The 22496-nt window shown below is 40.2% G+C and overlaps 1 protein-coding gene across 2 annotated transcripts; it reads right to left on the minus strand.

Moving 5' to 3' along the window:
• Positions 1-112: 112 nt before the first annotated feature.
• On the minus strand, positions 113-11252 carry LOC134740490 (beclin 1-associated autophagy-related key regulator). Of its 2 annotated transcripts, XM_063672984.1 has the most exons (9): positions 11015-11252; positions 9900-10133; positions 9443-9631; positions 8168-8295; positions 7883-7957; positions 6483-6555; positions 3430-3606; positions 2356-2473; positions 113-2174 (listed from the first exon to the last, which is right to left on the minus strand). In XM_063672984.1, exons 1-9 carry the CDS (start codon positions 11191-11193, stop codon positions 2052-2054), a joined length of 1296 nt encoding a protein of 431 aa, XP_063529054.1. In that variant the 5' UTR covers positions 11194-11252; the 3' UTR covers positions 113-2051. The 2 variants fall into 2 exon arrangements, with proteins under 2 accessions (XP_063529054.1, XP_063529055.1); XM_063672985.1 differs by lacking the exon at positions 3430-3606.
• Positions 11253-22496: the final 11244 nt, after the last annotated feature.

A 22496-nucleotide genomic window follows, 5' to 3' on the forward strand; every position in this document is an offset into this window, starting at 1 on the left:
GTAACCGTGTGGTATTTGTTTGCTAGTCGTATTAGGTTGTACTTTATTTATTAACTATTGTATTTATTTGTAACGAAGACTGTTTTGTTAATGACGAATTAAAACAATTAGATTTACAAAAAAGTTTTATTTTCATTCAAAATAATTCACAAAAAATGTACAAAAAATAATTTATTTACACAACATATAAGGACATAATATGATATTCAGAATTAGAGTGACAGCAGTTTGAAAATAAATATTTTTCTGATTGTAATTTTTTCGTACGTTTACGTATACGTTTCGTAGAACTATGGGACATATTTTTGAGTAAGTTTAATGCACCCATATTTTTACACTTGACTGTACCTAAATATATTTTTGAAAGAGTTTAGAAGGGGTAGAACCGTGGAAAATAATTTAATCTCATAAAAACATTAAATTAACGCTCGCAAACGCCAAATTACTCTCAGTAATTCTGAATATGAATTAGGTCAACGTATAAGGCTGATATTTGCTCGGCATTCATTCATTTTCTCGTTTTTTAATTAGCCGGGGTCCCGAGTCCTTTACAAAATACAAATTCAAAAATTACATTTTAACATTTATTAAATAAGACATGGGGCATGGTTCCAAATTCGAAACAAGAGCATCTCGGTCATTTTGTGTCAAATTATCACTGTGAAAATAAATGTATCGAAATGAAGTCACAAAAGTGACGCGTCAGGGTCATAATTTAAGGCATGGAATGGAAAATGATTCTAGAGTACTTAATTATGTTTTTTTCAACACACTCGCTCGGAACGTGCTTACTGAACCGTTTTTAGGCTCTAAGGCCAGGATTACACTCGTAAGTTTTACTTACGTAAGTAGGGACAAAGCTATTTGCTAGAATGAGATAACGATATTCATATCTCATTCTGTAGTATAGCTGTGTCCCTTACTACCCGTACCCGTACTTACGTATGTAAAACTTACGAGTGTAATCCTGGCCTAACAATAATTGTGCTTTTTCATTTTATTATCCGACTAAGTTAAGAAGGTAACTGATTGCTAATAATATGCATGGAAAGGGAGCCTTCTTTAATTGGTCGGACTGGCGGGCACCGGCGCGCGGCGCGCTACTCGCGCCTGCGCAGTGCGCGGCCCGCCCGCCGCCCTCACCCCGCCCCGCCCCGCACCCCGCCCCGCCCCGCACCCCGCCCCGCCCCGCACCCCGCCCCGCCCGCGGCCGGGGCGAGCGAGGGCCGGCCGGCAGTGTGACAGATGCAACTGTTTTAACAATTAAAATTTGATTAATATGAAAGTATCTTTTTTTTCCTCGCAAGTGTGTTGAATAACGTCGTATGAAACGCGTGTGCATTGGTCATTACACACATCGACATTCTTATTGCGCACTCGCTTACAGCTCGCGCGCACAATATCACCTCGTGTGTAATTGTAATTTTACCAACGTAGCACACTTGTATCACGATATACTATTACACACATTTACAGGCTTATTCGAGTTTTAATTATACGATCTGTTTCCGATATGGTATTGACCTGTCAGTGTCAAAAGTGACGTTTCTGGTTGAAGAAATGTCACTTTTGACACTGACAGATCAGTACCTAAAACTCGAATTTATAGGTTATAGGAGTCGGGTAGACAGTAGTGCAGTGTGCAGTGAACATGCAGGACTTCCGGTTCGAGCGCCATCTTGATAGTTAGCATCGTGATTAATTACTTTGTTTTTTGCTTATTAATATTGTTTAAAGTGTAATATCGATAGCTTATTATACAGTAAACTAATGTGGTAGTGTGCAGTGAATGGAGAATTAATTTTGAAGCGCGTTTAACCACCATCTTGGAGTCAACGGCCGGTAGTCCACGTGCTTCTTGTAAAGACTAGCTATCGATTTACAAGAGCTAACAAATCACCGTACACTGTCTTGTACAACCGTACAATTTTTGTCGTTTGTAAACCTCTCAATACCTTGATACTGGCGAAATAGTCCCACTGGGCTGAAGCCATAATTTTAAAAGAAGAAGAAGAAGAAGAGTCGGGTAGTGCAATGTGTGTGTGTGTATGTTATTTGGTCCAGCCGCGCCACATGGAGGCGAGCGCGCCGGCCGCCGACGTGACGAGGGAGGCGGAGGCGGAGGGGGAGGGGGCGGGGGCCGAGGGGGGCGAGCGGCCGCACACTTCTGTCTCCTGGAATCAATCATAACAAAATTATAATTATTATAACTATATTTAGATCACTAAGGTTTCACTCACTATCGTTTTAATTCACTTTTGGCGACATGTTTCGGATTCGTCGACACTCGTGCCTAAGGAAGGATCGTCGCGCACATCGAGCCCCTCCCACGTCGTCATCTCTACTAACTTTTACCTCTTGCTCGGGCCAGTGCAGATGCTCGGGCGGGTCGGGCTCGTCGCGCACGTCGAGCGCCTCCCACTGCTCCCACGCCGCCATGTCTACTAAGCTCTCACTTGTCCACGCTTCCACTCTGTAAATATTTTACATACGGGTATAAGTGAAATAATTACTTTGATACTTTTTATATAACTCCTTATCTAGTTTCTTATGTTTATTTCGTGTATTCTTACTTTGTTAACTAGTTAAAATTTAGTTTCTCGGTGTATGGGAGTGAACTGTAATGCTGTGTAAATAAATGTGTCAATAAATAAATAAACAACGATCCGATATTTGTTTTTCGCAAACGTAAATCGTCGCTCTGGCGGCCCACCATACAAAATTGGTAGTTTAATTTTAATCAGTGGTATTAGAAAACAGAAGTGGCTTTATAGGGTTCCGTACCCAAAGGGTAAAAACGGGACCCTATTACTAGGACTCCGCTAACCGTCCGTCTGTCTGTCACTAGGCTGTATCTCATAAACCGTCATAGCTAGACAGTTGAAATTTTCACAGATGATGTATTTCTGTTGCCGCTATAACAACAAATACTAAAAACAGAATAAAATAAATATTTAAGTGGGGCTTCCTTACGACAAACGTAATTTTTTTGCCGTTTATTGCGTAATGGTACGGAACCCTTCGTGCGCGAGTCCGACTCGCACTTGGCCGGTTTTTTGTTTTAATATAGAACAAACATAAAAGAAAAGTAACTCTGTTCTATTTTATTTCATCGGAGGTAATTTTGTACTAGATTAGGACCGTAGGACCGTAGAGGTTAAAGTTATTTGCGGAAATGCAAGTGGTTAAAAATTTTGTTTCGTATATGTCAGTTACAATGAGTTTAATAATAAATATCCCTACAATACTATTTTCATTTTGTTATAAATACGACATTTCATAAAAACGCGAAAAAAAGTTTATTACAACTTAGCTTTAAAAAATCTAAAGTTATCGGGAGGAGGAGGGCGTGTACTTTTTAGTCGTGAGTTTGTACGGTAGGAAACAAAAGTGATGAAAGTATAAGAAGTTAAAATGTAGGTAAAGTACCGTCCGAGTCCGGGGTCGTCGGCGGCGGCGGCGGCGGCGAGCGCGCGCAGCGCGGACAGCTGCGGCGGCGGCGGCGGCGCCACGCCGGCGCCACCGCACAGCGCCGCCGCGCACACGCACAGCCGCAGCGTGCGCGCCTGCAGCCCGGCCGAGGTCACGCGCCAGTTGGAGTACTCGCTGGAGGGATGGAACATATGATTGGCGCGACAGTATCTCGCCGCGACGTAGACTACCCGTCCCCCTTTCATTCATACAGTTAGTAAAAGACGGGTAGTCTATCTCGCGGCGAGACCCTGCCGCGTCAATCGTGTGCTCGGCCCACAGTTCAATTTGTCCAAAATACGAGAGTTATCGTCATGTCTAACTCTGCACCGACTTTCATGTATACGAGTACAAAATGTGAAGGAGCCACAATAAATCTTACATTTTTATAGAAACCTAACGTTAATGGCGACACCTCGTCACTTGTTGTTGCAAAGTCAGCTCGTAAATTGACTTTTCTCAAACGTGCTATGTGATATTGATATTACGTTCTTTATATTGTAATTTTTTTTTAAATGGTCACGAAGCATTTATCATTAAAGTGAAAGGCACAATCTAAACTGTTGACAATTGGAATAGAAACAATAAATAAAGCCTTACAGAAAAAAATAAACTACAATTAACTAAACTAAAACTACTATAAAACTAAAAATCTAAATCTAAAATGGGCCCCCGTGGATTCTTTATATTAGGCTGGGAAGTATCACGTCTCAGGCGCGGCTAGTGTTAATATGAGTGTCTGCCTATCGCAGACATTTAAATTTATGTAATTGTTTTTTTTTCTCTTTTTGTAATTTTGGGTTAATTTTATTGTTTGTAAAAATTGACATGTAAAAGTGCCCCTGTGGCCTGTTTGCTGAATAAATGTTTAATGTTTGATGAACAAAAAACGATATTTCATATATATATATATATATTGCAGTTTTATTTGTATAGACTTTCCAAAAAATAAAAAACATTATTATTAACAAATTCCAATAATACTGAATTGCAAATTTATAGTTGGTCAAACCAAATTGGCAGTAAATAAGAATTTTCTTTCGGGTGCTAGTACTAGTGTAAGATAAAGATAGTATGATTCTCTCTGTCTATGTTTAATAAAATAAGACAGTCCTTTGACAAACTATAATTACAAATAGGTACAGATTTAAAATATTTCATTTAAATATAAGCGGTAAAAATGTCTACTCAAACACGCATAGGTATTTTTTTAATCGTTTTGGAGGTAAAGTTGAACATTTTTCATTCTGTAATTCTATTTTATTGGATTTATTGTGCGTTGTTGATTGTGTTATTTAATATGAGTTTCGACGAAAATATTAAATGAATACCTGTTAATTATATTTCATGTTTAAGGCAACGATGTATGTGAAGCATAATATCAACATAAAAAACTATGTAATCTTAGTTATGTGGCTAAAACTACAGTCAGACGGATGCAAGGCGAAAAAATCAAAGATACATAAATATATCTTGAAACTTTGTGTAATAAATTGATAAATTACGTGTGTAAAATATACGACACGTGTAATAAAGATACGTATAGGTGGTAGTTATATTTTGTGCCTCGTTTACTTTTTAAGTAAGTAAGTTTTTATTGTATATGTATAAGAATCAGGTTACATTGCAGGTCGAATATACAATTACACGTTCAGTTACACTGAGACTTTACCTTTTCAGGTGTACATACATTTGCAACATATATATTTACAACAAGAGTGAATAGGCTGTTACTGAACCGGTGAGCTCCATCTTAGGCCCTGTCTTCACTTTCCATCAGGTGTGACTAGGGCCAATCGCCGATCAGTTTATAATTTAAAAAAAAAAAGTATATTTATCTAAATACTGCACATATTTATGACTAACTTAAATAATCATTAACACAGTAAAAACATTTTTCTATAAGCCACATTTTTGTGTTTGACTTGAATAGCTTTAGATCCATGTCTTTAAAACGATCCGGTAACTTGTTATAAATTGTGATACACATAATATAGGCGTTTTTTGCAGTGAGTGACAAGTTTGCATATGGCTTAGGCAATCTATGTTTGTATTTAGGTCTAGTTACGCGGGAACCCAATGTGTTATTATCCGTGAATAGGTATTTATATTTGTGGACAAAAACAGAAACTTCATAAATATGGAGACTGGGAAAAGTAAGAATGTTATGTTTTATAAAATATGGACGGCATGAATCTCTAGGATGAACTGAAAATATGGCTCTAATGCAGCGCTTTTGGACAATGAATACGTTATGTTTATCAGTGCAGTATCCCCAGATTGTTTTGCCGTATCTTAAAATCGAATGTACATATCCATGATATGCTATTAACGCTGCTTTTAGATTCTTTAGAAATAAAACTTTAATTTCGTGGAGATTTCTTTATTTATTTCATTGCATGTTTGAGAAAAGCACTATACATACATCGGCGTGGAAAGGGGTTGTCGGCCTCATAACTGTATATATGCATTCGGCCGGCAACTCCTTACTTCCCAGCCTCTGTAGTAATGTACTATGTCTATATTTTACAATTTATTACGTTGTGGTCGTTTTGACATTTAATTTGATTTTACGACACCTGAAAAAATATCAATAATTTACAAATCTTTTCCACTTCCAAAAATAATATTAAAAACTTATTTTTCATCTTCCCGGATCCCAAAAACCTTTAAAAAGTACATTTTTTTTTACATTTATTTAATTAAATCGAATTAGCAATTTAAAACAATAAAATAAACATGATAAACGTGATAGTTTTACAATAAAATGTAATTTTTATAGTTTTTACTTTTAAATTATTTTTCAGCCACAATCGACGACAATCTAAACTCATAACGGTCATAACATTTTTAGATCTCATAAAAACGTGGTTCAAATCTTTTCACGGCCCGAATAGCATCGTGGAATTCCGAATCTTTTTATTGCCCGCTGGTCTTCATTTATGAATAAAAAAGATCCCAAATTTCACGCTAAAGCTCAATCAAGTTAACATTCGATTGAAATGAAATACCTGAGCGTGAGCGAGTGCGGCAGCCGCGCGTCCAGCGTCCACGCCAGCAGCGCCACCAGCTGAGCGGCCAGACCTGCATACACGGATAGAGTTACCAATGACAGCTCGCTGCAGAAAGTGCAAAAGAGAAGAGACATTTTAAAGACTATGAAGATTCGGAAACGGCAGTACTTTGGTCATGTACTGCGACCTGACAAATACCACCTCCAGCTGATAATATATACAGGGGAAGTCCTAGGCAAACGGAAACGTGGAAGAACGTACCTCGTGGCTCAAAAACCTCAGGTAATGGTTCAAGATGAGCACCAGATCGCTAAAGTGAAAATAGCCGTAATGATGCCGTAGTAGCCAACCCCCGGCACGCGGCAGGAGACGGCGTCACGAGAAGAAGAAGAGTAAAGGTCTCACCTAACGCGGCCACCGTGCGGTGCAGCGGGTTGTCCGCCGTCAAAGAAGAGTAAAGGTCTCACCTCACGCGGCCACCGTGCGGTGCAGCGGGTTGTCCGCCGTCAAAGAAGAGTAAAGGTCTCACCTAACGCGGCCACCGTGCGGTGCAGCGGGTTGTCCGCCGTCAAAGAAGAGTAAAGGTCTCACCTAACGCGGCCACCGTGCGGTGCAGCGGGTTGTCCGCCGTCAAAGAAGAGTAAAGGTCTCACCTAACGCGGCCACCGTGCGGTGCAGCGGGTTGTCCGCCGTCAAAGAAGAGTAAAGGTCTCACCTAACGCGGCCACCGTGCGGTGCAGCGGGTTGTCCGCCGTCAAAGAAGAGTAAAGGTCTCACCTGACGCGGCCACCGTGCGGTGCAGCTGGTTGTCCGCCGTCAAAGAAGAGTAAAGGTCTCACCTAACGCGGCCACCGTGCGGTGCAGCGGGTTGTCCGCCGTCAAAGAAGAGTAAAGGTCTCACCTAACGCGGCCACCGTGCGGTGCAGCGGGTTGTCCGCCGTCAAAGAAGAGTAAAGGTCTCACCTCACGCGGCCACCGTGCGGTGCAGCGGGTTGTCCGCCGTCAAAGAAGAGTAAAGGTCTCACCTAACGCGGCCACCGTGCGGTGCAGCGGGTTGTCCGCCGTCAAAGAAGAGTAAAGGTCTCACCTAACGCGGCCACCGTGCGGTGCAGCGGGTTGTCCGCCGTCAAAGAAGAGTAAAGGTCTCACCTAACGCGGCCACCGTGCGGTGCAGCGGGTTGTCCGCCGTCAAAGAAGAGTAAAGGTCTCACCTAACGCGGCCACCGTGCGGTGCAGCGGGTTGTCCGCCGTCAAAGAAGAGTAAAGGTCTCACCTAACGCGGCCACCGTGCGGTGCAGCGGGTTGTCCGCCGTCAAAGAAGAGTAAAGGTCTCACCTAACGCGGCCACCGTGCGGTGCAGCGGGTTGTCCGCCGTCAAAGAAGAGTAAAGGTCTCACCTAACGCGGCCACCGTGCGGTGCAGCGGGTTGTCGGCCGGCTCCGCCGTCATAGACGCTTCTTTGTTCTGTTTCGCTGCGAAAGTAATTCAAAACAAATTAGTACCTAAAATAAATATTATAACGAATGTTATTATACATTTAAAAAAATTATGAATTATGTTTGATAATTACTCTTTTGAACCCTAGTTTGATAAACTCAGGTGATCACATGCGAGTGACACGAGTGGTGACACGATAATGTAACTGTGTGTCGGGGGCTCTTCCTGAACTAGTCTACACTCACCCCAGGTGATCACATGCGAGTGGTCTCCGTCCGCGCACAGCCAGGGCGACACGATGTGTAGTTGTGTGCGCGTCGGGGGCTCTTCCTCCGGCTCTCCGCCCAGGAACTCCATGTCTTCTATACTGTCACTGTAAATACACAAACAGCAAACGGCTATTATGCGACCGACTTACACAAATCTATGCAGTCATACAGACAGCGCGATATTGTAAATATGACATGGATAATGCTTGAATATATAGAAAATTTACAAACAAGAAGGCTTTATTAGGCCACTTAGCCACTTTTGCGTACGTACGTAGGAGTACGTATAGTTGCTGACTGTACTCAGTAAGCTGCTTGAAGCTGTAGTGCATGCATTTTGGCGAGTCTGGAAAGACTTGGAAGACTCTTGTAGGTCAGTCTTTAAGGAGTCTAAACTGCCCCCTTATAATTGCTTTTAGATTAAATTGTCTTAAAGGAACTCTGCGCTGTTGGCTTCGGCCCCACGCACGCCTCCCAAAGGTCCGGGACCCCATGGTCCCGAGATATGGAAAAGACATACAAATAATAATAATAACAACTCCACGGCCGATTCGGCCACGGCGACTGCTATCAATCCGTTATTGCTGTCTCTGGTGTGCTCGCAAGTGGCTGACGTAGCCAATTTTGTTTCCAAAAGTTCGCGAGCATGCGGGCATGTGAGCTTGGAATGCAGCTTTAAGCGCCGTCGCGATTCAAATTCAGCCACCCGGGCATTTATTGCATCCCGCCATTCCGTTCGTATGGCTGCCTGCTGTTCCCATCGCGAGGGCTCTATACGACACTTTTTCATGTGCCGCTTAAGCACATCTTTGTACCTGAGGAATTGGCTGCCCTGTTTCCGCTTGCCCTCAAGCTCAGAATAAAAAATGCACCTGCACCCTTACCAGGTACCTAAACTGATGTAGACGGGGAATATATATTTGTTAAACTGTCGCACTCACTAAGGCGTTGTGTCTCGTGTCTTATAGGATACAACCTTCAACAAGAAGCCTAAATACAAATAGTACTTACCTACCCTTTACTGGTACGAGTATCTAAAATAATCTAAATGAAGCTGCAGAGATAACTGACCTCCTTGCATAGAAATTTGTTACCAGTAACAAATTTAATTTATATTTGTTAAGATGCCGGACCCGCTCCCAGAGTAGCGTAGGGCCGCTAAGGCAGCGTTTTTATCGGCGCATATGTTGTATCTTGTCTAAACCTTACAGGAATACAACCTTCAAGAAGAAGCATAAACAGTACTCTTACCTGGTATCCAAACTGATATAAACCGGGAATATATATTTGTTAAGCTGCCGCACCCTTTCTCTCCGCAACGCCGCTAGGGCAGCGTTTCTGTCGGCGCACGCGTTGTGTCTCGTGTGTAGCTGCAGCCTTTGATCCGCCGCGTGCGACGCCAGGTGCGACACGCGCTTCTGGTAGCGGGGGAGCTTTAACCTTGCGAGATAGAAAAACAAAATTAATTTTGTACTAAGCAGATACATCTGCAAGCAACATTTCTGTTTCAATAAAAGGAGAAAGTTTTTTGTTAAAATTTTTGGTACAAGGTTATATCGCTCACTGTACTTTTCTTTCCACAGGCAATTAATACTCATCTAGACAATTCTAACAACCCCAAACACAATTAGTGCAAGTCTGAGTGCAAGATACACTTATTAACAAATTGCAAGCATTAATTTGGTCACTGTGTATAATACCTACATACCTCAGCTCATTGTTAAGTTGTGTGAGCTCTGTCAACTGTTTCCTCTTCTCATCAAGCCCATTCCTCCGCTGCTCAATGGCAAGCCGCAGAAGATCTAACTTGTCTCGTGACTGTTTGGCCTCCGTTATTAAGCTGTCCTTCTTCAACTTGCCGGCCATCAGCTTTTCGCAGCGGTCGAGGATGTGCTTCCTGTTTGCTTTCAGACGTAGCAGCTTGCCTTGTTTCTCTGAGAATCTGAAAATATAAAACTTGTTGTTAAACAATACTAGCGCTTGAAGAATAGAATGAAGGTAGCTTTAAATCAGGCACTTTATGCAGCAAAATGTTCAAGTATATATTGAGCAAGCAATCCTCAATTCTCTTCTGCAGCTCTTTTTAATGCTTAAAAAAAGTATGAAATACTCGTAATATTGGTGCAAAACATGGAAGATTGTGTGACCATTCATGTTTTGCGTGAGGAGGCTTGAATCTGTATTCAAGCCGATGTAAGAAATACAATCACAATTATTATCAATGCCCTAGTTTAGATATTATTTTATAATCATCATACAAACATTTGCCATGCTTTCTTTTTTATTATAGTATGTAGGATTGCATTTTTAAAGCAATAATATTAATGTACCCCTTACATTTCATTAAAGGGTCTATGTGTTGGCTTCAGCTCCACGCACACCTCCCAAAGGTCCGGACGCACACCATTGTTCCGTGACGGGAAAGAAATTTAATAATTGAACAAAGGCTTTAAAATCTCCTAGAACAGTCCCGACAGTCATACAATATGTTCAGCGAACCCTTCTCCCAGAGTGCAAACTTTCTACAAAAATAAATCGCAAATGACTATAATTTATCCAAAAACATGACACCAGCAACATGTACAGGCTAAAAACAAATAGTAAAATTCATAAGTTGCAAATTTTCCGTCCTGAATCGCACTACGCAGTTGCAGAGACCCAAAAACCTACACAAAAACCGACCATACTTTCGCTGACATATGGATCAAGATTTCAAAAAATTAATACAGAAATCTCGAGTTCACAAATTGGTAGGTATATAAACAGTGTTGTTTAATTAATTAGTCATCAGAAATAAACATAAATTATGTAAAATATAGCTACCTGTCTGCATAAGGCATCGATGAATGTACGAAGTTGCCCGCCCGAATACAATCCGGGCAGTAGAAGTTTTTCTTCACCGTATAACATAGTAGGCACTTTGTGTAATGTCCTTCACTCTCGGTGGACGATATTCGAAAGTCTCTCGGGGCTTCACTTTCTGTGAAATAACTTAAAGCCATAGTTTTTTGCTTCTACGATGTACGCTTATTGTTTGAGAAAATTGACGAACTGTCAACGACGTCAACTCGACAATCGACATGTCAGTGTCAATTATCAGCTGGGGGCGTTCCATTTTACGCTAGCGAACGATCGTTTGAGTAGACGCGTTTTGAAACAATATTGAGACAAATCTCTCCGTTCAGCTTATAGCTCAATATAACAATATAAAAACGGGTCACTGTGTATGGAATATTCCTTACAAAAAGTCTCGTTTTTAGTCTCTATTCAGTGTTATTTTTGAGTACTTAACAAGCTTCAGACTTTGTTATTCAAAAATTGCTCTGTGCCCTAGCCAAAGTAGACTAAAGCCTTTAAAAAACAATTCCGCCAATTTTTTTTAGCCGTTAATAGACAAAATCGTGCAATTTTAACTACATACTGAATAAAAAGCATTGCTTCAGTCTCGCTTCAGTCTCATACGTTGGACACAACACCAAATATAACCCGAAAAAGTTAAAGGGCCCTCCACACTCATGCGCGAATCGAGGCGCGAAGCCGCGAACGCGAGTGTTGAGCCTAGTTCGCAGTTTTTTTTTAAATTTATTTAGGTAAACAAACAGTCACTATAAGAGTAGCTTAAATATAGTAGTTTTAACACTATTTACAGTATGTGTGACCAACACCGTTCACCACTTAATAATTACAATTATTTTGATTATTCGGAGCTTATATGTATACCACTGGAGCTTAAGGCTCCAGGAGACATTGACAAAAGAAAAAAAGTATTATTAATATTATTAATACATAATAAATTCATCAAGATGATAAGAGAGACCCTGAACTGATTAGCAAACTAGGCTCCACACTCACGTTCGCGGCTTCACGCCGTGATTGGCGCATGAGTGTGGAGGGACCTTCAGACTTTATCACATTCACATTAAAGTATACATTTCAAACAAGTTTAAAAGAAATAGTAGATTGTTAACCAAGGGATGAAAGGCACTCATTTCTGCCGAGGTGTCTTGGCGCTCGAACGCAGTGAGAGCGCCAATAGTCCGAGGCAGAAATGATGCCTTTCACCCGAGTTAAACACTCTACTTTTCATTTCGAATACGAGGAAAGTAAAATGCATGTGTTTTTTCAAAAACATGACGAATAATACATTTTTATAGTATTTATTGAGGGAACTTTCAATTAAAAATTCAGGCAAAAGTATCGTTATTTATGGAATGGAGAGTCAAGTATCACAATGGAAATTGTATAACAAATCCATTTAAACTCAAATTTCAATTGCTTATCGTAAAAAAATTAAAAATATCGTACTTCGAACGTAAAATGCTCTAGTGCAGACACGTATCATTTTCTGCGCACCTTTTAGAACAACAATGACCCTCTTTCAGAGCATGAGAAATGAAAAATAAGTGAAAGAGCATGTTGATCCTAGCGAAGCGCCGCCGCCGCCGAAAAGGCCGTTTGAACGCTCGCCAGCATTGGCTTATCTTTTACACCATCGCCAACTTACTAAAAACAGCGACGAAAACTCCAAACTACTTTTACCAAACACATTTAAACTGTACCTAGTGTACTAGCGACTCCAGTGACCGCAAATGTAAGTTTGTCAGGGTATCCTTTACATTTTCGAGTCCGCTCGGCACACGGTGTTTGCTAGAAGAATTTACGGTCGTCTGACGTTTGAGAATTGAGAAAATGGAGAAATATCGTCAACACGGCTTTTAGGTTTTAGTTCTTTAATGTTTATTGCTCTTACGTTATTTGGAGACCAATGATTTGGAATTGAAGATTATATAGGTGTTTCACGTTTGTAACCGTTTTCACTTCCAATTAATAGTTGCGCATTGTTATGAATAATAATTCTCTTGCACAAGTATACTCAAATAATTTAATTTCATCGAATTTAAACTGTTATGAGACGATTTTAATAACAAAACTTCCGTGAGACAGACATATTAAATATATTAATAACGGGTCACTCACTCGGGTCGGGGCGTTTTCGACTTAAAACACGTGAGTGACCCGTTATTAATATATTTAATATGTTGTGAGACATACTAACTTTAAATCATTTTACGGTTTAGACTCACTTGTCGCGCGAGTGACTAAAACAAGTGAGTCTAAACCGTAAAATCATTTAATGTTAATTTAATTTCAAACCTATTTCGTACCTCGTCACATTGAAAATCATTATGAAAGTCGCTAGAGACCTAGATACCTCATACTATTGTCACTGTGGCAAAGTACGAAATGTGTAGGAAGTTAAATTCTTAGACTGTAGGATACCTATAGGTACATAATATAACGAAGCGCACCAAAACATATGACACTTCTTATAGCTCTCACTAATAGTGGCTCATGTATTAAGATATTGTTGCAAGTTACTGTACTTAAACTATTAGGTATTTAACAAAATAACAAAACTGGTGGTCAAAAGGGTCGATTACAAAAAAAAACTCCGATACAGTATATATACCTATATATGGGCAGGATAAACCTATTTCTACCTTAAATACTATAGACTACCCGATTAATCTAAAATGTCCCTTTAGTGTAAGAGCTGCTATTTCGCCAAATGGGTTCTCAAAATATATTTAAAAAACCGGACAAGTGCGAGTCGGACTCGCCCACCGAGTGTTCCGTACTTTTTAGTATTTGTTGTTATAGCGGCAACAGAAATACTATCTGTGTAAATTTCAACTGTCTAGCTTGATAGCGGTTCATGAGATACAGCCTGGTGACAGACAGACGGACAGAGAAGTCTTAGTAATAGGATCCCGCTTTTACCCTTTGGGTACGGACCTCCCCGACGTCTCGACTCTCGACACAAGGCTATTATGCGACTTTTTTGAGTAAGTTTTCTCAACGTTACCGCTGCTCGTGCAAGGTATTTAATTTTTAGGGTTCCGTACCCAAAGGGTAAAAACGGGACCCTATTACTAAGACTCCACTGTACGTCTGTCCGTCTCTCCGTCTGTCTGTCTGTCTGTCTGTCTGTCACCAGGCTGTATCTCATGGACCGTGATAGCTAGACAGTTGAAATTTTCACAGATGATGTATTTCTGTTGCCGCTATAACAACAAATACTAAAAACAGAATAATATAAATATTTAAATAGGGCTCCCATACAATAAGCGTGATTTTTTTGCTGTTTTTTTCCGTAATGGTACGGAACCCTTCGTGCGCGAGTCCGACTTGCACTTGGCCGGTTTTTATCAATCCACGTAGACAGAAGCGGGAAGAAGCTAGTACTTATCTTTGGTATTACCTACTATCTTCTTAAAACAACGATCGCTTTCTACCCATCCTGTAGATTGTAGAAGTTTGTTATTTTATTGCTTTACCGTGTTTCAAAGCAAGCGTAACAAAGACTCATCCAGAATGTAATTTCCGGCGTATTTCGGGAAACATTAAATTACGCCCAAGCAGATAAGGAAAAAGGATATAAAGATGACGGTGGAAATGATAAAGGGAATTAAGCTTTTATGGTGTAATTAGCGCTCTCAAGGGCTTACAGGAGAGTCTAATGATGCTTTGTCATGATGTACACAACACATTACATACTTAACATGTTTTGGAAACCTCATACTCATAATCTTATTTAATCTTAACCTATTATATTACATAGAATGACACCTTATAGAACATAGGAAACAGTTCAGCTATGCGGTGAAATGAGACATTTCCATACCATGACTCAACGTAGCCACGTATAGCCTCGTAAGTATCATGTCAATTTTTGCGCTTTTGAATTTGGAACTTTCTTTTATTTCTATATGAGTTCAAAACTCGAATAGGGTATTTGACAACAAGTCAAATTAGGTCCTTTTTACGAACTGTCAAAACGATTTTGCTACTATGGAATTTGTATGAAACACTAGCATGTGACGTCACAATCAAGTTACCTACTCTTTATAGTTTTATACCGGTTCTAAAATAGAAATTGTGTATAAAAATAACTGCTGTCTTCGTTACTCCATTAATCTTCTGGTGCTTTATTTCATGCATGTTGTAAAATAATTTATTTTAAATACAGTCAATACCCTATATAATTTGTACTTGTACACGGGGACTTACGAGGATAGTATAGGAATAGAGGAAATTAAATATCCATAGAGAAGCAAGGGCTATACCAGGCTATAAGCACGTCGAATATCGAAATTAGATAATTGTGTATCTGCGTCCCTCTCACTCGAATAATGCGTGCGATAGAGATAGAGACAGACTTGCCTCAAATTTGGATTCTATCTGCTAGCTGCTAGTATCTGTAGGTATTAGGTATTAGTCCCGCAGAAGTTTTATAGCGTTAATAAAAATATATCACCTCTGTAAAATACAACGCTTTGGTCCACGTACCCTAGTCTACAGTTTATACCAAAAATTAGCTCTAATTTAGAACTTAACAATCCGGAAACTTAAATAACGAGGTAATTATTGCGAAATAAAAAGCAGATATTTGATTCGCACCTCTATTTTGTTTTTTACTAACACTTGCGTATTCCGGAGCGCATTAGAAAAAAACAATAAAGTACCATTAGAAAATACATGACAAGGTCGCAGGCGTGTGCTGGTCAGTGCGAGTATGCGGATGTGTTGATGTTCGCGCCGTGTGAGATGTGTACGGATACGACCCTCGTGCTCGCATTGAAAGCTCCGCGCTTTACTCGGCGCGGCTTGCGCGGATGTGTGTTGGTGGAGTCTTCGAGCATTGGAGCAACACACTGAACACACGGAACGTGTCGGAAGCCGGTGTTGCTCGAAGGAGGAGTAGTACAGATCCGAGGTATTGTCGGGATAAATTTAATCATACACATAATTTATTTAAAACACGTATTGTATGGTTACGTTCATATAAAACAAAGAATTAGTGATGGTTTACAATTACATGTGCAATTGAATTTGGCGCGAGGACTGTCTGTAATAAGGGAGTTGTGGGGTTTATGAGCTCATTTCTTTGCTAACTTTTTTGTGATCAACATCTGATTTTTACCAACGACTTTATCGTGATATGGGTATGGTATCTTGTTTTATATTGGACATCAATTGTCTGTGGACATTGAATTAGTTCTGGCACAGATCATACGTACCTATATATCCTCCCCGTGACTGTCACGCTTACATAAGATAGGAAATTCCCACTGTAGCTTCTTATAATATATGTTTGTATGAGGACCGACGCATTTTATAGCGTGTCTTGAAAGGTAACAAAAAACAGGCAGTTGCAACGAGTACCACCTATTTTTGGCATATATTTTAGCTACTGTAATATCTTCTTCTTCTTTCTCCTCGCCACTTCCCGTTACGCGGGGTCGGCTTTCTTAATCTTGAGGCGCCACTTGCTCCGCTGATAAGCGTCGTCGGGAGTTAGGCCGAGCTCCTTCATGTCTCTCTGGACATTCGTCATCCAGGTAGTCAGCGGCCTACCTCTCCCTCTTTCATGCACAACCTTGGAAAGGCACTTTTTCACGACATGGTCTTCGGATCTACGGATTACATGGCCGTACCATCTTAGCCGTGACTCGGTTAGTTTGTCAGTAATGGGCGCTACTTTGAAACTACCCCTTATGTAATTATTACGCACTTATTTAGCTACTGTAATATGAATAACATTAATACTAGACGAAAGTGAATTATTATTAAGTTGGCTGCGTTTTAGAGCACTGTTTCTCAGTAACGAAGAAACAATGTTCTAAACAGTTGTAACATAAAATACCGCTCTAATTTAATTTCGGTTCGATCTTGCCTCGAGAACCAGAGGCGCTAAATTTCTAAATTCTGATCTTGATTTGATCACTTGCAGTGCTCAATAACTATAATAAATAACAATAAATACGCCTGTTGGGACCGACGGTCAATAGGGGTATTTATTTGTACCCGTGAATGGGTAGAACCCGTTCAAGGTTCTAGCAGGTGTATTACATAACAGCAAACTTTTCCACGTTCTACGTGTTGGATCTGTATTCCCACGGACGCCTATCAAATGACCGAGATATATACATTCGGTATCATACATACCTACCCGTGAGTTTATAAGAGATACAAATAACATTTTCACCTCAGCAGCTCGAACAAGCCTACTTTCGTCACTCCCTGGAGTGAGGAAAGTGCGACTTTCCTCACTCCAGGGAGTGAAACAATGTACCTTTTTAATTTAGTGAAGGCCATGAACTTCGTGCTACGGTACGATACGGTACGGTACGGTACGGTACGGTACGGCACGGTACGGTACGGTACGGTACGGTACGGTACGGTCCGGTCCGGTCCGGTCCGGTCCGGTCCGGTCCCGTCTCGTATCGTATCTTATCGTATCGTATCGTACATATTATAATACTTTTTTTTCTGTTTATTCTGTGTAATTCGAAATACATTTTAACCTTTAATATGTTCTCACTACTGAGGTGAAAAATTATGACGTGTGCAACACGAGAGCAAAGTTATTTTACATCTCGTGTTTTTGAGTCCCTCGCTACGCTCAAGATTCTACCTTAGAATCACTCGCTTCGCTCGTGATTCAATTATAGAACCTTTCGCTTTCTCGGGACTCAAAATAAACACTCGCAAGAAAAACCAACTTTCCTCTCTTGTTGCACAAATAACTATTATTTACATACAAGATATATACAGTGGTTCTACGTAAACGAAATTAATAACTAACTTAAATCTGAAATAGGCCCTTGAGGCATTGTACCAAGGATGCTGGCGGCATTTATTTACAAATAATAATAATAATAAAAGACGTTTATTCAAAAAGTTTGAAGTTAGGTGTATAATAAAAGTACACAATAATGCTTACAAACTAATTGAAAAGGAAATTGGCTCAGCTAATGTCTGTGCCAAAAGTGCTCGGGGCACAGCGGCACTAAGGACTTCTAGCAACGGACGCCAACCAATAATCCAACAAGTACAGGCGAAATGCACTGAATAAAGTCAAATCAAGTTCGACATTTTTAAAAATCGGAATGCCGCGGGGGCGCCGTCGTCCGCCGGCACGCCGGAGCCGGATAAATCTGGTCGTTAATTTATTCAGTGCGGTTGCGGCCGCCTCCTGATTTCCCAGACGTCTTCCCGGGCCGGCCCGGACTCAGGATTGTAGATCTAGAAACTCCTGGATGGACTAAAATCCTTCCTGAACTATAATGGTATCAATAAGTATTAGAGGCATTGCAATGGATATACAGGGTGGAAAAAATTAATGGGCCCTGGAGGGAAAGTGCCTTAAAACCTTAGGTTAGTTCATTATAAGAATCAAGGATGACTCACGTTAGACCGGGCCGTGACGGGCCGGGGCTTCCGGCGCTTCGTTTTATATGGAAGGCATCACGTGATCACCTGTCATGTCATAGGCCCGAACACGGCCCGGTCTAACAGCTTGTGATTATTATTTGTTTCTAGGAGTTTCTATGCAGTGTAGCTCTGTGTACATGTAACAGATAATGCTCCTTGCAACTGCGATGCGAGCTCCGTGTGAGTGTCTTGATGCGATTACTGCCCACTCTTAACTGATTACGGATATATATTCCGATCTGAAAGGATTCTGGTTAGAAATGTCGGATGTTGCACTAGTGCATTGTAATTAGGGAATGTGCCTGGATCCAGGACAGGTATTATTTATGTGTTTTAGGGTTCCGTACCCAAAGGGTAAAAACGGGACCCTATTACTAAGACTCCTCTGTCCGTCTGTCTGTCACCAGGCTGTATCTCATCAACCGTGATAGCTAGACAGTTGAAATTTTCACAGATGATGTATTTCTGTTGCCGCTATGACAACAAATACTAAAAGGTACGGAATCCTCGGTGGGCGAGTCTGATTCGCATTTGTCCGGTTTTTTTTTAATAGTATTTAATTATCTCTATGGTAACTCCAATAGGGGATATTGCTGCAATGTTCTGCCACCAGAGTGCACCACTAGCCTTTTTAGTAAACCATAGAGTAACAAGTTTTCAGAGATAATAAAATATGACATTGATGCATCAAGGCGGTTTGTTTACAGAGGACTCACCGGGAAACGCGAATCCGAAATTTCGCTATCTGCCTCTTTATCGCTCGAATATGCAATAGTGACAGAGATGTTAGCTAACGAAATTTCGATTTTCTTGTTTCGCGATAGACTCTCAAATTGTGGTAGTGGCGCCACCTACGCAGAGTTTCGCGTAATATTCCCTATTAAGGAACTTGACAAAATTAAAAAATTCAGCCTCCATCAAAACAAAATTTTTACTTCAATGTACTTAAATAGACGACTTTAGCTTTTTCTACGTATGCGACTTACTGTAATACATTTTCTTTAAGCTTGAGGCACTTATCTCAATAATGCACTCAATTAAGTGTGAGTGTGGGCTGCAGCGATGCTTCCAGGTCAGTGCGTGATGCAGTTACTGCCAGTTAATGCACTCGGGTAGATTGCGCCGTCGAACGACTTCTTTATGGGATATATAGGTACTTATTTGCATTTCGTCAGCGAATGTGATGCATTATATACACGGTGTTATTTGAGCCACTGAAAACCTGAGACACCCCAACAGTTTTTATTTACTTTGAACTCATCTTGAGTATTTATTTTTTAATCCCATAAATATTTAAAAAAATATTAGTTGTTAAGTTTTCTTAACAATTCTATTCGACTGGTAATTCTACACAAGATGCTTCGTCGTTTTAGTGACATCAAACAATTGCTAGTTATCATCGAAAACACTGTTAACAGACCATTTGCATACCTTACTGCAACGAGATAAGGTTTACCAATTAATACCCCCATTAAAACATAGCGCGATCGATTCTCCTATCGATGCTGAACAAACAGTTTTTAGGTTTTCAGTGGGTCATGAAACACCGTGTATATGTATGTTGATAATTTTTTGATGATGAAACTTACTGCTCCTTATATTGTTAAACATTGGATTGATAATAGTTGCATTTCGCTTTTAACTTATTCAGTGCTAAATCACGACATAATTATCTTGAGCCGTCCTTTTTATTCCATAAATGAATACTATGATAAGTTTTTTGACCAATGTACCTGACATCTCTTTTATTACTAATCTAACGCATTTTGTTCTTCTATAATAATTTGATATTTGATTTGACATTATTATTGTTTTTTTTTATTTTACATAGTTTTTATTATTTGTGATCCTTGTATTAATGTTTTATTCTTTAAACTTACCTGTCTAATTTTAAGATGTGTTGTGTGTATTATTATTTCTAATATGTATTGTTGTGATCTGTTTTTTTTTAAATTGTATTTGCATGCATTTTTATGTGTTTGACGCAAATAAATAAATGAAATGAAATGAAAATGAAACGAAATTACACCTAGACTTATATTGACCGGGATATAGACCGTGATTACCTTAAGGAGTATTGCGTTTCTGGATGTGAGACTGAATGTTACAGGTTGTGGCATGCTGGGACACTCAGTCTATAGGAAACCGACTCACACGGACCGCTATTTACACGCGAGCTCGCACCATCATCCCAGACAGTTAAACTCGGTTGTGGCATCACTGACTAATCGAGCACACGCTCTGTGTGACTCGCTACATCTAAACCAGGAGCTGAACCATGTTCAGAGTGTCCTGAGGATGAATGGCTACAGAGTTAACATGGACAAGCGGGACACAAAAACCAAGCGCCTTACTCATCGCGTTGAGAGACAGCCAGCGTTTATGCCGTACGTCAAGGGTGTGACAGACAAGATATCAAAAATACTAAATAACTACTCTGTAAAAACTATCTTCACCCCGCACAGGAAAATTGCACAATTTCTGCGGTCGCCCAAAGACAATTTTCCCCTGGAAAAACCTGGTGTATACAAAGTTGAGTGCAGCTGCGGTAGTTCGTACATTGGGCAGACCAAACGCACTATTGCCTGCAGAATTAAAGAACACATTGCTGCGGTCAAGAACAATGACGTTCGCAAGTCAGCTATTGCTCAGCATCTCCTTGAGTCGGGTACAAATCACTGGATCGAGTTGCATAGTCCCAAGGTCATTTCGACAGAACGCCACTATATACCAAGATTGGTAAGAGAAGCCGTTGAAATTCACAAATACAAAAATTTTAATCGTGAAGATGGGTTTAAACTGTCAAATGTGTGGAATCCTGTGATTTGTTTGTGTAAAAAACCAGTGATATCCGAATCAAACACGCGTAGTGACACCGTGAGTGTAGTGTGTTTGGACAGACCAACGAGTGTGAACGCGACCGGACCAACAAGTGTGAATGCGACCGTTGGTAACGTTGAAAGTGAACGCAGCCGACGCGCAAGAATGAGGGTAGACAGAGCGCTGTCTACACAACTTTGACACCCACCCGCTATCTTCAGTCACCCGTGAACATGATGCATGTAACTGCGTCGAAATATCGGGAGCTCACAAATAATACAAAAGGTAATCACGGTCTATATCCCGGTCAATATAAGTCTAGTGAAACTAACCGTGAATCATTCAAAAACTGAAATTACACCTATTCGCAGCATTTTTTCTACGTAGCAAAAACATGCTAGTCTACGACGTTACCGCGTCTACCGCGTTAAATAACAATAGCATCGAATGAGACGATCAGACGACACAGGATAAAAAACAATATACAATAGAAGGCTTTAACGCAGTCGACGTACCTAAGGTAAATTTGGATTATTCTGACAGGTTGACTGTTGAGAGATGTTCGCGGTTGGACGCGAAATTTGCAAGGTACTCAATTACCAACTCACCACTCTTAGACGCAATAGAATAGACTTGTTGTGCGACACGTGTACGAAACCCTTAAAAGCAAAACAGTAAGAACTAGACTTATATTGACCGGGATATAGACCGTGACCGTGACCGGTCTATATCCCGGTCAATATAAGTCTAGTGAAACTAACTGTGAATCATTCGAAACTCTAAAACAGTAAGAACTTGTGTTGGTGAACACTCGAGTCATTTGATTCAGTTTCACTCTAAAAATGAAGTCGAAACTTGTTAGAGGCCCCGAGTCTTTTGTAAAGACTTGAGCTCTTTTCAGAGCTCACTTTAATAAAAAAAATATGTTAAATAAAAATAAAATAAAAATATAAAAGCCTTTATTTCTAGTCATTAAAAAGTAGGTAGGTACATCAATTATATAAGCTTAGCTAATTATTTTAATACCTATTATATTGCATTGTTTCTATGTCAGAATTATGATTAGGTAATAGGTATGTCAAAAATGTCGCCTCCATATTATTTAGGTATTTACAATTATATAATTAGTCTCTATTTATCATGACGGACCAGAACCCCTCATCGGGTGAAGGCCTCCCCCAAGGACTTCCAAGTTTTCCTATTTAAT

The sequence above is a fragment of the Cydia strobilella genome, chromosome 4 (assembly GCF_947568885.1).
Source record: "Cydia strobilella chromosome 4, ilCydStro3.1, whole genome shotgun sequence".
In the NCBI taxonomy this organism is placed as follows: Eukaryota; Metazoa; Arthropoda; class Insecta; order Lepidoptera; family Tortricidae; genus Cydia; species Cydia strobilella.